Source organism: Mus caroli, chromosome 5 (assembly GCF_900094665.2).
Source record: "Mus caroli chromosome 5, CAROLI_EIJ_v1.1, whole genome shotgun sequence".
Classification (NCBI taxonomy): domain Eukaryota; kingdom Metazoa; phylum Chordata; class Mammalia; order Rodentia; family Muridae; genus Mus; species Mus caroli.
Window position 1 is genome coordinate 82,332,201 of NC_034574.1, and position 17,013 is coordinate 82,349,213.

The window sequence follows — 17,013 nt, forward strand, 5'->3', positions numbered from 1 at the left end:
GACCCTGCGCCCTAGCTGCCCCGGTGCTTTTCTGACCAGAAGAGTCTGCTCATCATTTTATCAGCTCTTGGATCTCCCTTCCTCCAGCTACGGGCTCTCCTGTCTGAGAGCAGGAGCTGTGCTCACTGACTACTCCATTTCACTGTTTTGAGTTAGGAAACAAGTTTCCTGGTTGTTTTCAATGACAGCCATCCAAGTGTAATTTTTCTGGGATGCTTCTCGTTTTGTAAGGCTCAGTCTTCACGATTCCAGGAAACTCCTGGGATTTGGATCACAATGTAACCTGTGGTCAGCTGTTACTTTAGAAAGTCGGCCATCACTGAAAAGAGAGGCCCATTGGACACGCAAACTTTATATGCCCCAGTACAAGGGAACGCCAGGGCCAAAAAATGGGAATGGGTGGGTAGGGAAGTGGTGGGGGAGGGTATGGGGGACTTTTGGGATAGCATTGGAAATGTAATTGAGGAAAATACATAATAAAAAATATTTAAAATTAAAAAGAAAGAAAAATAAACAAAACAAACAAACAAAAAAACCAAACCAAAACAAACAAAAAAAGAAAGTCCCAAACTCTTAGGTGTTCTGCAGGTAGTAACCATGGTTACAAGCATATGGTCTGGAAAGAATAACACCAACACCATTTTGGGGAAGAACAGGGTAAATCCAATTATAAGGAGCAGTTTCTTTTAGGAAAAGCATTAGTTTAAAAATCGATTCTTCCAATAAACATTTGCTCTGGGCTCTTGGTTTAAGGAATAACTGTGAGTGTTGAGGCATATTGTGCTTACCCAATTTCCAAAGGACATCTTTTAGTATTTTTTTCCTATATTTCTAGGGGAGTGCATTATAATCTGTAAGGAAAACAAGCATACAGATATTGCTTCATGGTGTTTTATTAATTTATTCAGACTGCCAGTTCCCAGCTTCAGGCACGGTGCTTGTCTTCTGGAGGCTACCAAGTAGACCTGATCGTGGTAAACTTATCCTATCCCAAGCAGAGTGCCTTTAGATATGCAGCTCACACCATGAGGATGAGAACCCAGAAACCATTTTAGAAGAGAAGAGAAAACAGGAGGTCTAGCGTTTCCCACAACTGGCTTATAAGACTTGACTTCCAAGAACAATGTAGAGAAAGGCAGGCATTGCTTGGCTGCTGTAGAAGAGAGCTCTTGGTCTACTGAATGAGCTTTGCTGTGAAGAAGATATTGGCTTTAGATTTCAGATACTTTTGGGTGACACAGGAGGGTATTTTTTTTTTTTTTTTTACAATCTGGTTATTTTCAAAAAAAAAAAAAAACAAAAACAAAAAACCAAAACAACCCATGATCAGATAGATCCTTCATTTTTTCTTAAATTCAGACCAGAAAGCTGCTTAGTGAAGATACGATCCTTTGAATGAGGATACATGATATGGAGCCTTTGCACACTTGATTTTGGAAGGGATGGAGACATCAGTGACTAGCTTTCAAGGGTTAGAGAATAATAAACCAAAGCAAAGGCCTGTGTTTTTGAGAGAATACATATGCCCTCAAAGAGGACCAACAGAAGTTATGTGTAGTTTAATGGACACTACCTCTTTATGAGTATACGAACACTTCAGTTGGTACCTTGATGTTGTATTCTCAATGAATCCTTAGTTCATGCATATTTTAGTGTAGCTGGGAGATCATGGCCAAAGACCCACTGTAAGAATGAACTGTATTGTGATTAGATGGTTCACTTCATTTAGTGGAAAATTTTCTGTCACTAAAAATACATATTCAGATATTGGGAAGTTGGCAGTATTTAGTTAGAATAGAAAATCAGCCTGGAGAGAAAGATCTCTGCCCTTTGAGTGTGATCTCGAAAGCCACCTGTATAATCAGGATGCCAAGCTTCCTGAGGGACCCTGGGATGCCTAAATTTATTGTACCCTCTGGACTGTATTCCTGATCCCTAGAATGAGCCTGGGAGGGAATTCTGGTGCTTCACGGGAGGAAATTTTAAGTAAAGTCTGAAACTCATTCACATTACTCCTGATGTGTGTCTCTTTTCCTCTCCATTTCTTTGTCTTGGTTCAGCAGAAAATGGAGTTTGTAGAAATTACCTTTGTCCACCGGCTTAAGCAATCTTTAACCAGCATAACCCAGTGAAGCATTCTCCAGGCCACTGCTGTGTCTGGGTTTTATTTTTGTGTGATGCTCTTTTGCCAACCACCTTATCCTCATCCATGCTACTAGGTAGGAACCACAGTCAGTCAGTGTCAGATGCTGAGTCAAATCCCACTATCTCCTTGCAGAAGATGTCAGTAAGAGCCATTAAAGGACTTTCTGTACCTGAGTCTGGGGATGAGGTTCAGTGTGTAGAGCATTTGCTTATCATCCGTGAAGTTCTGGGTTCCATCCCTGTACCACATATAATGTAGTGTGCCAATGAATGCCTATAATTCTAACACTTATTGGGAGGCAGGAAGATCAGAAGTTTGACTTTATCCTTGGATACACAATGAGGCTAGCCTGAGCAGACTGAGACCTCATTGCCACAACTAAAAACAAACCAACAAACAAAAACAAACCAATCCCTAAAGAACTTTGTAAACCTACAATGAGTTGTATGGAAGAAAGTTAGGTTCATCTGTGTAGACTCCCTTCCTCTTTCCTCTTGTTCTCTCCTGTCCCCTCCTGCCTCCTCCCTCTCCTCTCCTCTCCCCTCCCCTCCCCTCCCCTCCCCTCCCCTTCTTCCTTTCCTTCTTTTCTTTTTATTGGGGATTAAATCTAAGCCTTATACATGCTTGGCAACTATTCTACCCCTGAACTAGATTCCTCCACACCTTTCATTTTTATTTTGAGGAAAAGTCTCATTATGTTGCATAGGCTGGCCTTGAATATGCTCTGTGGCCCAATGAGACCTCAAACATGTGATCTTCCTGCCCTAGCCTTTTGAATAGCTAGGTTTAAAGACATGTACTCCCAGTCTGAGGTATGTGTGGGTTTCCTTAACGGATAACTACTGATAACCTTTGCCCTCAGCGAGGCATCTAGGGCTTTGATGGAAGCTGTCTATCACGTAGAAGTTTTCTCTGTAGTCACACAGTCGGCCTGATGTGACTCTACATCTCCTGTATGGTGAGTGATGGATCATACAGGTTCCTTCAGTGCTTCAGGCCCTCAGTGCTCATTTTCTGATGACTAAGACAGCTTCAACTCCCACCTCTGGAAGTGAACCAGAGGACAACTTCCTTGTTCTTTGCTCTCATCTCCTAAGACTGGAAAAATCTAAATGATGAGTTGATACCCAACCCCTACCGTGGCCATTCCTTGAGGTCAGTGAGGATCACAGACAGAAAACAAAACTACCAATTATTGAATACTTGTGCAAGATACTAACTCATGTGTCTCTTTGTGTATTGCCTATAGCAGTCTTATCATGAGTTATTGTTCCGTTCTCTAATCTTTTCTTATGCTAACTTTGTTTTCTTTCCATCTTACCATGCTGATATATCTGTAAAACTTTTTTTCTGAATGTGTTCAGTAGGCTTATCCTGGAGAAGTGAAGTGTGAATCACCATTCAAACTCTTCACCTAGCTCTCCCCACCTCTGACCCAGTTAAAATGATACTGGTCAGTGAACATCAGGCATGGATGGGTCATGCAGTGAACTATTCATATACCTTTAGAGCTTCTTAAAATTAGATATATAGATATGACTTAGAAGTAGGACACTTCCAACTGAGAGGAGCAAGCAGCTTGGTGACAATTTTGCTTTGCAAATAGAAAATCCTGGCGTTTACCTAGCATAGTCAAGGCCCTGGGCACAATCTCTAGTTCCATGTGCACACATGCATACATGCACAGAGAAGTAAGGAAATAATACTAGACCTACATTTGTTGAGACCAGAATTCCCCAAGTTATCTCTGGAATCACTGAAGGCTATGGGTTGTCATACCTTTGGACCCTAGCTGTCATTTCTATTGAAGGCAAGTATATGGACATGTGCATATCACAGGTTTGTTTCTTATCTTCATCCTGTTAGATTTCAGGCACTTTAATCTTGAAAGCCTCTAGGACCATGTGAGCCTGAATGCATTTGTGTCTTCTGTCCCCCACTCCTAGCATTGGTGTGTGTGTGTGTGTGTGTGTGTGTTTGATTTGTATTGATTGGTTGTGCCCTGAGATCAGTTAAACAGAATGCAGTCTGAAAGGCACGGGGAGAAAGTACATGTGGCAGCCACTATCAGTGTTTTTCCTAGGTTTTGTGATTCACGGACCAGAGAAGAAAGCTTGGACCCAGAGAATGTGTGCTAACATTCTGTCATTCTTTGTGTACACCCATCTTTCTCTCTACATATGCTCAGTCACTGTATCCACACTTCACTATTTATTTGGTCTCAGATATCGGATTATGAAAGTGGCTTGCCTTACACACCTATACATACTTCTCAGCTCTAAGGGATTTTGCTGACTACTGATACACATTAGAATTATTGACAATCCAGACAGAGCTGGCAGGAAAATATCCCTAGCTGCGACTTTTTAAAATATTATGTAAATAGTATTTCATGGAGGATGTTAAACTATTTAAAATATAATTCTTTTTCCTATAAAATGTTCAGTCTCCATGTTTGATTTAATTCAGTGAGATTTCCTAAAGTTGGCCAGTAGTCAGTGTTCCTACTGGCTCTCATGATATGAGCTCATTTAATAAAACTTACATAAAATATGCTTAGGATACACTCTTACTAATGTATTATGTCAAAATCTTATTAAATTGAAATATACAGAAAGACCTCTTCTTTCTCCTCTTCTTGAATTTGCTTTTGAGGGATCTTTCACTGTGTAGCCCAGGCTGGCCTTGAACTTACAGCTCTTCTGCCTCAACCTCCCAAGTGGTGTTTTTGCAGGCACACTCTCATACCAGCATCAAACACACTTTGAGTGAAGAGCTAACAGCTCTCTTTTATCTTCCTACTTCCCAGGGCTGTCTTTGTAACAAATATTTAGTGGCTTTTCCTTTGTCTTCTTCCTTTTTCATGGCCATCTTCATGTCTCTATATGATTTTCAATTGTACATATTGTCTGTTAATATACTCCACAGAGGGGAAATATTATTTGTATACTTCCTTCTTCCAATTAGACTATTATTATTTTTAGTTCCATTATAAATGACTCTTATAATTTGGAGTAAAATCCTCACACTTCGGTTTCTTTATGTAGCAAGATTGATAGAATGATTTGACTTCTTGTCAAGGACAGTGACATCCATGTTCTCCCTCTTCCCTCTCCTCGCTGCTGATGTGACTGGACTCTGTCATGGCTCCTCTACATTCCGATGTCAATCCTAATCACACCTATGTTCCTATCTCTCTTCATCCAATGCTGTGCCTTCTGTCAGCTGAATGCAATGCTGAGAATCCCTAAACAGAATTCATATTATGGCTATGTTAATATAGTTCACGCTAAGGTTTCGATGGGCTCTGTAAGAATGCTTTTTGAGAATATTTATTTTAAGCTGTGGCTTTAAAGTGAATTTTTAAAAAGTCAGTTTTCTTCAGTGTGTGTGTGTGTGTACATGGGAGAGGTGTGCATACAGTGTGCATGTGAAGGTCAGAGGACAACTTTGTGGGGTTGGTTCTCTTCTTCCTTCCACACTTGTATGGGTGCTGAGCACTGAACTCAGGTTTCAAGGCTCATGTAGCCTTTAGCCAGAGACAGCCTACAAACCTTTACACTGACTTAAAAAAAGAAAAAAGTACATTATTATACTGTTAAGCTCATATCCCAAAGATATTAATAACCTGCAGGATGGTTTGGTAGCACCTTTGGGCAGGTTGTTCCCTTTTTGATCTCCTGTCCTGTCTCCATCCCCCCCCCCCCACTATAGTTGTCAGTTGTTGCCTGGGCCTGCTGCATGGTGGATAGTCGGTTGCTGACTGACTTGTCTTGCTGTCTTGAGTAGAGATGATTGGTCCCTTTTTTTTTTTTAAAGTTTATTTCCTCATTTTGTTAAATTATACTACCAGGAAATATTAACACTTTTGGAACATTTAGCCCCAGATTTCCTTTATCATTTTTTCCTCGTCAATTTATGATTTGGAAAGACTAGAATTTTTTCTTTTTTCAGGAGCCTGATATTATCTTCTTCATGAAGCACTCACTTCTGATGCTTAAGAAACCCCAGCAGTTGATTCTAGGTAGGGAAAGGACGGTGTTCCCTTCAGTTCTGCTGTAAAGTTTTATGAGAATTCATCTGTAGAGGAGACTATTTTCTACTATTGTCTTTTTCAGCTGGTGTGTGTGTGTGTGTGTGTGTGTGTGTGTGTGTGTGATCTGAAGAGGCTCTCCCACTAGCTTGGCTTATTATTGATAATGGCCTTTCCATCTTTATCCTTGTTCTGGTTTAATCACATTTCCTATAATTGCATTTTGATATTATTGACTCCATCTTCTCTGTCTCTGATCTTTTCTTTATATGCTCTGGCTTTGTTCTCCATCTTGCCCTTTGCAAGATTTCTTATTCTTTTCTAACTCATGTTGAGGGATCTTTTTGTGTGTGTTTATATGAATGTTATATGATGTTTAAAGCAATTTTTTAAAATTCTAAACCTTTTCTTTAATCTCTTTTTTAGAGCATTTTTGACTCTGTTATAGATATAAAATAATTTTAGATCTCTATAAACTATTACAAATTTTTATTTTAAGTTTTCTAAATTAAATGTTTTTCTAAATTTTTGGTTTATTTTTATTCATGGAGTATATTAAAGTTTTGAATTTTCTATTAAAATTTAAATAATAATTTTAAAAATAGAATCTCAATATAGTCCATGTAGCTTTGACCTTACTGTGTAGCTAAGGATTACCCCACACGTGGAAATTCAAGCATGAGCAGACATCAGGCTTCCATTGTCCATTCATTTAGAGTGGACAGGAAGTCTTGTCCCAAGTCTTCTGTAAGTTCTGGAATTCAGAGGGCTTTGCTCTGAGGCCCAAGTCCTGAACTACTTAGCAAGGAGCATTCATTCAAGGGTAGATGCACTGGCTGCTGCTGAGTATTCTGCCCACTAAGATGGAGTTCAGGGTAGGCATCGGACATCTCCCAACCCATCCCTTTCAGCTTGCCTCTTGCATCTTGCTTCTGAGGGGCTCTACTTGGACTGTTTGGTGTCTACTTCCTCAGAGATGTCCAGGATGTCTTTGTGACTCCGTGTCCCTCTTTGAATACTTGATGTTGCCATTTTGACATAGCATGAATGGTGTCAGCTTTAACACACTGGCTGCTTTCCTTCTTGGAGCATTTTTGAAGTCTTTTGTCTGTGTTGTTCTTTCTCCACTTCTTCTCATGGATCTAGCTGTAAACTTCTTCTCCTAGTGTTTAAAAAAAAAAAAACTATGAAGGATGAAAAGAAACCCATTCATTTAAGACGTCAACTCAGTCTGCCATCTTGAATTGGTAGTCTTCTTAAACATTTTAATATTAGACATTTCCCCAGAACATAGAATTCCTCTGATAATCAAAAAGGTGACGTTTTACTCTATTGTGGATCTAAGTATCTATCTGCATGGAAGAGAAAAGGGCACACTTACGGAGGTAACCAGTGTGGACAATCCTCTCCTGAAAGGCGGGGCTACAGGAGCCCGGTGAACTTCTTCTCTACCTTGGCTTAGGAGAATTTAGAGGAAATTACGTTGAGTCAGAGCCTGTATGAAAGGAGGCAGTGATCTGGTGATTATATCGACCTAGTCTGCCCTCTCTGTGTACCCTTTGCCCAGCTAGCACAGGCTTGCTGGAGGTTTTCTTTCTGTTTTTGTGAGATTTGAAGGTTGTTGTGCCTACTTTTATCAGTATTTTTGGATGGATCCAATTTCGTTGGCCCATTGCTTCACACTATACGTGAATATGGGCCTTGACCATATGTGTACACATAGCTATGTATGGATATTTGCATGTGAGGCACACACAGATTTTTGCAATAACAACTGCTGTGGCCACAAGGACTGCAAATGCCACAGAGCAAAATGCCACAAAGCATTTGTAGCAGGTTTCCTATTTTGGGTATTATCTAATTGTGTCAGCTTCTCATTACTTTGTCACCCGAGTAATTTTTTTTAATTAGGTATTTTCTTTTTTTTTTCCAATTTTTATTAGGTATTTTCTTCATTTACATTTCAAATGCTATCCCAAAAGTCCCCCAAACCCTCCCCCAACCCTGATCCCTTACCCACCCACTCCCACTTCTTGGCCCTGGTGTTCCCCTGTACTGGGGCATATAAAGTTTGTAAGACCAAGGGGTTTCTCTTCCCAATGATGGCCGAATAGGCCATCTTCTGCTACATATGCAGCTAGAAACACGAGCTCTGGGGGTACTGGTTAGTTCATATTGTTGTTCCACCTATAGGGTTGCAGACCTCTTCGGCTCCTTGGGTACTTTCTCTAGCTCCTCCATTGGGGGCCCTGTGTTCCATCCAATAGATGACAATGAGGATCCACTTTTGTATTTGCCAGGCACTGGCATAGCCTCACAGCTAAATCAGGGTCCTTTCAGCAAAATCTTGCTGGCATATGCAATAGTGTCTGGGTTTGGTGGCTGATTATGGGATGGATCCCTGGGTGGTGTAGTCTCTGGATGGTCCATCCTTTCTTCTTAGCTCCAAACTTTGTCTCTGTAACTCCTTCCATGGGTGTTTTGTTCCCTTTTCTAAGGAGGAATGAAGTATTCACACTTTGGTCTTCGTTCTTATTGATTTTCTTGTGTTTTGCAAATTGTATCTTGGGTATTCTAAGTTTCTGGACTAATATCCACTTATCAGTGAGTGCATATCAAGTGACTTCTTTTGTGATTGGGTTACCTCACTAAGGATGATATCCTCCAGATACATCCATTTGTCCAAGAATTTCATAAATCGATTGTTTTTCATAGCTGAGTAGTACTCCATTGTGTAAATGTACCACACTTTTTGTATCCATTCTTCTGTTGAGGGACATCTGGGTTCTTTCCAGCTTCTGGTTATTATAAATAAGGCTGCTATGAACATAGTGGAGCATGTGTCCTTATTACCAGTTGGAATATCTTCTGGGTATATGCCCAGGAGAGTTATTGCTGGATCTTCCGGTAGTACTATGTCCAATTTTCTGAGGAACCGCCAGACTGATTTCCAGAGTCATTGTACAAGCTTCCAATCCCACCAACAATGGAGGAGTGTTCCTCTTCCTCCACATCCTCACCAGCATCTGCTGTCACTTGAATTTTTGATTTTAGCCATTCTGACTGGAGTGAGGTGGAATCCGAGTAATGGTTTTATGGTGTGTGTGTGTGTGTGTGTGTGTGTGTGTGTGTGTGTGAGAGAGAGAGAGAGAGAGAGAGAGAGAGAGAGTAGAGGGAGGGAGGGGAGGTAGGGAGGGGAGGGGGGAGGGAGATAGTCAGACAAAATTTTAAATACTTAAAACATTACTTTAGATCACAGTAAAATTGAAACACTCATCACCATTATTAGAACGTAAGTCATCATGGATGAAAGGACTTTTGCTCTTTCTGGTTGTTTATTTGACTTTGAAATGTCTGGCATTGGACCCAGGGAAAACTCACAAGTAGTCAGAATATCAAAGCAGGAAAACCCAGAGTGCAGGAGTTGGGCTTAAACAGATCAGCCACAGGGGCTGGTAGCAGAGATACGAAGGAAGGAGTGGAGAGTGGTCTATTAAAGAGCAAGACTTTGTGGTGCTGGTGTGTCTGACACTGGCACCTGACCTCTGTGTATAGCCAGCTCTCCATACAAAGGCATTGCCTTTCCTTGCTCCATACATTAAGAATGAATGACTTCAGCTTTTGGCCGAACTTCACTCTTACTTTGATAGTTATGTGAGTCTTTTGATGTCTTCTTCTTTCTATCAAACTTACCACACCTTCACATTAGTCTCGTGGTTTGAGTCACTTCAGGTGCTCTGGCTTTTCTCTGCCCCAGGCTCTCTTGACTTTTAACTGAACTCCCCACACCTGCCTTTTCCCTCACATCCTTGATTTTCCCTGGCAGGTTTCTCTCCAATCTTACTGCTTCTGAATCCTGTTGTGCTACCAGCAGACTGACTTTGGCCACCTTGGTGCTATCTTTCTGCCCTGTGGCTTCTGAGCCCATTACACATTACTTCCTTGTTTACTTCCAGCTTTCCATGTCTAAGGGCTCCTGAGAGTGCATGCAGTGAATGGCTTCCCCCAGAAGACATGGATTTAGCACAGTTGCCTTGATAGTATTTCTAAATGGAGGTCAAACAACCCACTCATTATTTTACAAAAATATTTATGAAGTGAAATCATGCTTTGGGCTAGACCTGTGAACAAGACAGTATAAGAGTCTTGGCTTTGGTCTTAAAATTTATGTTAAATCACAAACAATAAAATTGGATTAAAAAAGAGTTGAAAAACAAAATGATCAAATATATCAAAATTGATCCTTCTTAGTTATGAAATTCCTTCAAAGAGCTCCAAATGACTGGTAATAGTTTTGACTTTCCTTTGTCAAATATTTACAGTCTACAGATTTCTACATTTTATGTGAAGAGTGAGGCCTGGGAATGGAGGTCTCAGAGACCATTTTTATTTTTTTTTTAATTCTCTCTTTCTGGATAACTTGCTGTCATAGAAAACAAGACCATTTCTTTTAGGCTTTCTCAGTCTATGTCATTATACGGATATTTCTCTTTATTCCGTGGTTGAAATGGAAAGCTATTACAAATGTAGTAACTTTGGTGTAGGAAACTAAGGCCAGAGCATTGGTTGCATGCACAGTATGGAGTTTTACAACTAGAGTGTGACTGTGAAGGAGGGCATCCAGAAGTATGTACTTTTATTGTTTTACAATCATATTGCTAATTCTTTTCGTATTTTGTCTGTTTTGTTGGGGAGAAAAGGGTTTTATTTGGCTTCACTTCCATATCCCTGTTCATCACTGAAGGAAGTCAGGACAAGGCAGGACCTGCTTACTGGCTTGCTACCTTATAGAGTCCACAACCAGCCGCCCAAGGATGGCCTCACCCACAGTGGACTGAGCCCTCTCCCACTGGTCACTAGTCAAGAAAATGCTTTGCAGCTGTGTCTTACCTGTGGAGGCATTTTCTCAGTTGAGGCTTCCCCTTGTCTGATGACTCCAGCTTGTGTCCAGTTGACTTACATATTCAATGTCACCATGTTTCACTCTTTCTCCTTGTTAGACGTGATGAAGATTATGTCCTGATCCAAATACTACAGAGGCAGGTTTTCTTTTCTGGGGAGGTAGGATTCATAGAGGACCAAGTTTAAATTATGGCATTACCCTTTGCCATGTGGTCATGAACTTACCATCCTGGAAGTTCACGTGTGTATACAATCGAGTGGTACAAATGATACATACATGAGTATTCCAGCATTGATATGAAAATTACGATGTTTGATTCCTGCTCTGTAGGAAGTTGTGGGTCCATACCCATGCAGAGCACACTAACTAGCTGAGCTTGGGAGATGACCATCTCTAAAAGAATGAACAAGATCAAAGGAGGGGAGCATCATCAGGCCTGCCCCATCAAGGCACTGAGCTCTTGGGTCTGAGCACATGGTAGTACAGATATGACATCGTGGTGGGAATTGTGGCAGTGTGCATACCTCCTACAAAGACTTTTTCCAAAGGTCAAATTTCCTTTTACTCACCTAACACCCTAAATGGTTTCCCTAATGTTGGTATTCTGTCTAAACTCCACCCCCACATTTCCTGGCAGCAGTCAGGTAAGCTTCTCCCCACAGTTACCTAGCAACAGCCAGGTAGACTTGGCCCAGTTTAAAAGGGGCTGCTTGGCCCCTCCTCTCTTTCTTACCCTCTTGCCTCTTGCCCCTTGTGTCCCCTCGCTCCCATTCCCTTTTCTCCTCTCTCCATGTGATCATAGCTGGCCTCTACTTCTCTACTCTTCCCTTCTCTCTGCCTTTCTCAGCCTCTGCTACCCTCCTAATTCCCCTCCCCATGCCCTGAATAAACTATTCTATACTATACTGGTGTGTGTCTGGTCCCTCAGGGGAAAGGGATGCCTAGCCATGGGCCCGCTGGGGCACCCTCTTCTCCTACACCCTGGTAGAACATATTCTTACAGCTCTTTCTCTTTTTATGATCACAACACCTACTTCCCAGTAATTCTAAAGGCTGGGGACCAAACTATAGGGCTTTAAAAAAATAAACTAAGTTTTTCTGTGGCCCGGGGCAGTGAAAATCAGATTCATACCTCTGAATTTTTGATAAATTCAGGAATTTATGATTACCTAGATTTATTTATATGTCTCTTATAGTATATAAGCTACCTTCCTTATTTACTTTCAAAACTGTTTATTTATTTATAGTGCAGGAAAACACACAAGCACTGATCTAGGGTTCCAACCATTACTGTTTATTTGGAGACCTCACAAGATTGCTCAGGTTGGCTTTAAATTTGAAATTCTGCTTCAGCCTGTGGAGTAGCTAGGATTACAGGTATTACAGGTACAAGCTCAGGAGCTTGTGGGGTTTTGCTTGTTTGTTTTTTATGATGAAATTGTTTCATTACTCATGTGAATAAATAATCCAGTCTGGTTCCTGGGCTATGAAGTCCTTGTTTTAGCTTGTCCTTTGTGCTGTATTAGCTTTCTATGTACGTATGAGGTAAGGTGGGGGTTAATCTCTTGTTGCATTATATAAACATTTGCATTTTATGCACACATTTATATATTTCCCTATACCATGCATTTCTTCACCTCTTTTTAATGTATCCAATAAATATAATTGCAAAGGACTTTAAAAATTGCTACACATATACTAAAGAATAACAGCGATTTTCAAACAGTACAGAGTGTAATTAATTTTTATAGAAACAGTATGTACCTGCCAAATGGGTACTTTGAAAAATGAAACCATTTTCGACTGTGTGAAAAGGCTTGGGAATGTGATTCTCCACCACTTTCTTTTCCTTATAGCCAGAAAACGGTGATATGGAAATTAATTATGACTGTGAACCCAAGGCTGCTTCTTCTCTTTTCAAAACATCACACATTAGAAGCAGCATTTCCTTTGGGCCAAGAACAATCCCAAGACATTTGCATGTCCTGGATTTTAGCTGGAAAGAGGATTTGAATGGAGTCTTGAGTAAGTTACCACCGGTCCTCAAAGGCGGTAGCTCAAGGATGTGCTTCTGTGCTAACTATTGGTGCAAAAAGGGGGTAGCTTTTTCTAATTCCCTTGCTTGCTCAGTATTGCAGTGTAATGAGCTTATATTACAGGCTCCAACTCTAAATACAGAGCACTGATTTATTCTGACAACATGTCCTATCGAATATCTGTTGCAAAATGTACACAATACTTCATTGTTAGGGGCCCGTTGTGTAACAGCTTCCTGGGTTTGTTAAAATCCACACACAGATTTCTGGTACCCACATCCAGTCTAATTTGTAATCTCTTTTGGCTCTTGCCCTGTCTTCTTTGGTTTTGGTAATATGTTTCTGTGGTCAATGCGAATTTCCAAAACAAAGTTATTTACTGACTTGGTTGTATAGGTGAGGAATCAGAAGAAAAGCCAAATATTCTTTGTGCGTGTGTGTGTGTGTAGTGAAGGTGCTAATTTAATGCTTTTCTTGAGATAGGCAAGGTGACGGTGGTGGCTTGCAACAGGGCAAGTTGCCAGAATGATAGTTCTCACTTGACCCTCTCAGATGTGCCATCAGCTCAGATTCCCGGTAGCACACACTGCCTGCCAAGATGAGTTTTTGTGTTGAGTGGTGGTTCTCCATTTTTACCACACTCCAGTGCTACTTGGAAGAAGGTTAGATAAAACTCCTATTTCCTTTGTCCCATGCCCAGAGTTTGGTTAGTGCTTGGGTGGGGTGAGCATCAGAATTTGGGTTCTAATGAGTAGTGCTGCTGTGATGTGGATATTACTGGTCCTGGGTCTTCACTTTGGTTACCATGGAGACAGAGTACCAGGAAGCATTTGGTTGACTGCAGGTGTTGGGGGAGTGAGGTTGCTGCATTTGATAGGGAAAGAGATAGGAAAAGATTAAACAACTTCAGGCATCTTACCTAGTGTCCTAGGTTTGTTGGCCTTGGAGCTGTTACAATATGTGTTATAAAACTGAGCATTCGGAGTAGTTATTTTTATTACTAGAAATTAAATGAAGTTTAGGAAGGGCAGTGGATTTTATTGTTAACACCAGCCTTCTCTTCCTTCTCTGGTTCCTGCATCCTTCTTCAGATTGTGCCTTTTTCTGGCCCTCTACAAAGAACGACTAGAGATTAGCCACAGGATAGGTGAAGCAATTAGACTGGATTTGTTTCCTTGGCAAGACTGTTATGTCAATCAAGTATACCATTATATTAAAAGCCCATTGTTTTGGCTTTTTAACTAGTCAGGCTTTATGTCAAGAAGGACAGTGATGGGTTCAAATATGCCTTACAATGTTTATCCTAGATTTCCAAAGCAAATCCGTTTCGTTAATCTGTTACTCAAGGGATTTAATTTATTTAGTTTTCAAATGATGACATTACTACCGCTTAAATAAAATGAATGTACTAATTAGACATCAGTCTGACCTGCTTATCAATGAAGACTGCACCTAACTTGTGTGTTTGTGATTAGATTGCCCAGCCTCCATTGATTAGGAATGAATGGTTCATATTTCTCATTCAGGAAGAAACTCTCATCCAGGTAGTACGAATGACCAGCTTTAAAAAAAAAAAAAAAGCACAAAGATAAGCCTACCCCCTTCCCCATTAGGTTCTATCTCAGCATTATCTGGGGGTGTTCAAGTCTGTTCCTGGAACCTTTTGAGTCCAGTGGACACTAGAACTTCAGCATGCAGTTCAAAGCATAAAATGCTGCCTTCAACAAGACTCGTGTAATTTTGCTTATGAAACACTTTGTCAGATGTTACTTTTTTTTTTTAAATAATGCCCTGTGCTCAAATTTTCCTAGAATAAAACACTCTGCCAGGTAAAGGATTTAAGAGATCTAGGCCATGCTTACTCAATGAAACGCAGCCGACTGGAAAGTACCCCGTCCTCCTGGCTCAGAACATTAGGTCTTTTCTGATGTTGTGGTTCAAAGAGATTATATTATTTAAAGAGCTGCTGGTACACGGACATTATCTTACCAGATGCAGATTTCCATCTTTTGTAACTTTGTATGTTGGAGTTTCTTTCTGAAGGAATTCATGTCTCTGAGGATTGGTTTCAAGCCAAGAGTAAGCGGTGCTTGAACTCAGTGCTTTTCAACCTTCGCCCTCTTGCTGGGAAGACTTGCCTGAGTCAGATCATTGAGGATTAGTAAGAAATGCATTGCTCAGCACCGTGCAAGGGCTGGGTCAAGCACCTTGGCTTTGAAGAGTTACTCTTTTGCTTCATAAGCCTAGAAATGTCAGGTCCCACTGCAAAATGGAAGCCCAGGATCCTGTTGATTACCACAGTCTCCCCGAAGTTTTCCAGCCTGCTGCTCTTCTGGACATCCCTTCTGTTGTGTCTAACAGTGTCTGGAATAGTTGGATAGATTATTCCAGTGGTTTTGACCTCTTGCTGTTGTTGGAAGATTGGTGCTATGTCATATGTCCTGTACAGTTCATCCTTCTACTTGAAGAAGTCTGGCATGTCACAGAGGAAAAGGTCGTGTTGATTTTAGCCTGCTGGTAGGAATAATGGTCAGGGAGCCCATGACAAGACTACTTTGAAGCAAAGACTGGGGATTCTGGGCCAGATACCCACAAGGGGAACTATTTGTGACCAAATGTCTATTGGGCAGAGGAGTACAGGTAGCTTTTCTGGGTGATCAGAAGGAGTAGTATGCTTGGAAGGGTAGCTGAGGCCAAGGGTAGAGGGTGGCCAGGCATGTACCCAGGACTGGCTCTGTTGCAGATAGGTAGGAACTGTGTCTGTGGGTAAAAAGCAATGCAAAGGGGGTCAGTAGACTAGATGTGTGTAAAACACAGTGAAATAATTAAAAGCAGCTAGAAAACAGGATTTGTACTTCCTGGTTTAGATGTTTCATGATTTATGTTAACACGAGACATAAGCAGGTGATAAGACGAAGTATTTGGGATTTTAAATACTTTCCACTTAGCTATGTTATAATCCAGCCTGGGTTCAGGAGAACTCTCTGGAAGGTAATGTGTTTAAAAGGCTCTTCTCCATTCTCATTCTCATCTCCCGGTGTTTAGAATAAGCTCGACCAAAGCCTGTACCCTTGAGAAGAAGTCTCTGATCAGAGTTCACTTATGTTTTTCCAGGCAGCCCAGCCATGGCCCACAGGAATCTGACATCCTCCAGTCTCAATGACATTTCTGATAAACCAGAGAAGGATCAGGTAAGCAGAGACTTCCTTTTTTGGGGGTTTAAGACTGGCCATGTATCTAAGGGATGCTGGGTTGGCTTAGAGAGAGTGGTTGTCACCACTAAAATGGACCACCATTACGTGAGGAAGGGAGTTTGATCTTTTTCTAAGGAAGGAAGCAAGCTGTGTGACTCAGAGAAGCAAGTGACTCTTGGCTTTGGCCATGTGGTGCATTCTCCTGTTCCTTTTAGATTACGAGCTGGAATTAGCTGAGTCCGTACATAGTAATAACCTTGGGTTTGTTGTAGAGATTAAATGAGGGTATTCTATGAAAAAGTGTTTTGGTGCACTATGAAAGGCTGGCTGAGTGGTCCTGGTGATTGGCAATTTGGGGGAGGGGATGTTCATCAAGTAAAGGTAATGTTAATGTCACATCAGTTCCCTGTGTGTGACCACGTATCATAAGCATCCATTCATAATGAAGAGCAGAGAGTTTAAATGGCTGCTGTTTTTTCTTTTGAAAAAGAGTATGGTGAAAACTGAGTCATTTTCTTAGTTGGCTGGATGTCTACAGAGATATTATATTTCAACAACATAATATATTGATACTTCCTGATGAGAAAAAAAATCTCAAGACTTCAAAGAAATGAAAGTTCCATGTTTTAAGGCAACAAAGGGCTGTTTGGTAGCATGGTCTCTGTGCACCCATGGCGATGATCTGAGTTCAGTCCCCAGGA

At 40.9% G+C, this 17,013-nt stretch overlaps 1 protein-coding gene across 11 annotated transcripts in view; it reads left to right on the forward strand.

The window, feature by feature from the left end:
• The window catches only part of Slc4a4 (solute carrier family 4 member 4), a 422,068-nt gene that overhangs the window by 264,216 nt on the left and 140,839 nt on the right, over positions 1 to 17,013 (forward strand). For all 11 annotated transcript variants that reach the window (XM_029477155.1, XM_029477156.1, XM_029477161.1 and 8 more), the window contains one exon: positions 16,233 to 16,309. In XM_029477155.1, coding sequence (XP_029333015.1) covers positions 16,233 to 16,309 — 77 coding nt within the window. The remainder of the gene's footprint in view (positions 1 to 16,232; positions 16,310 to 17,013) is intronic.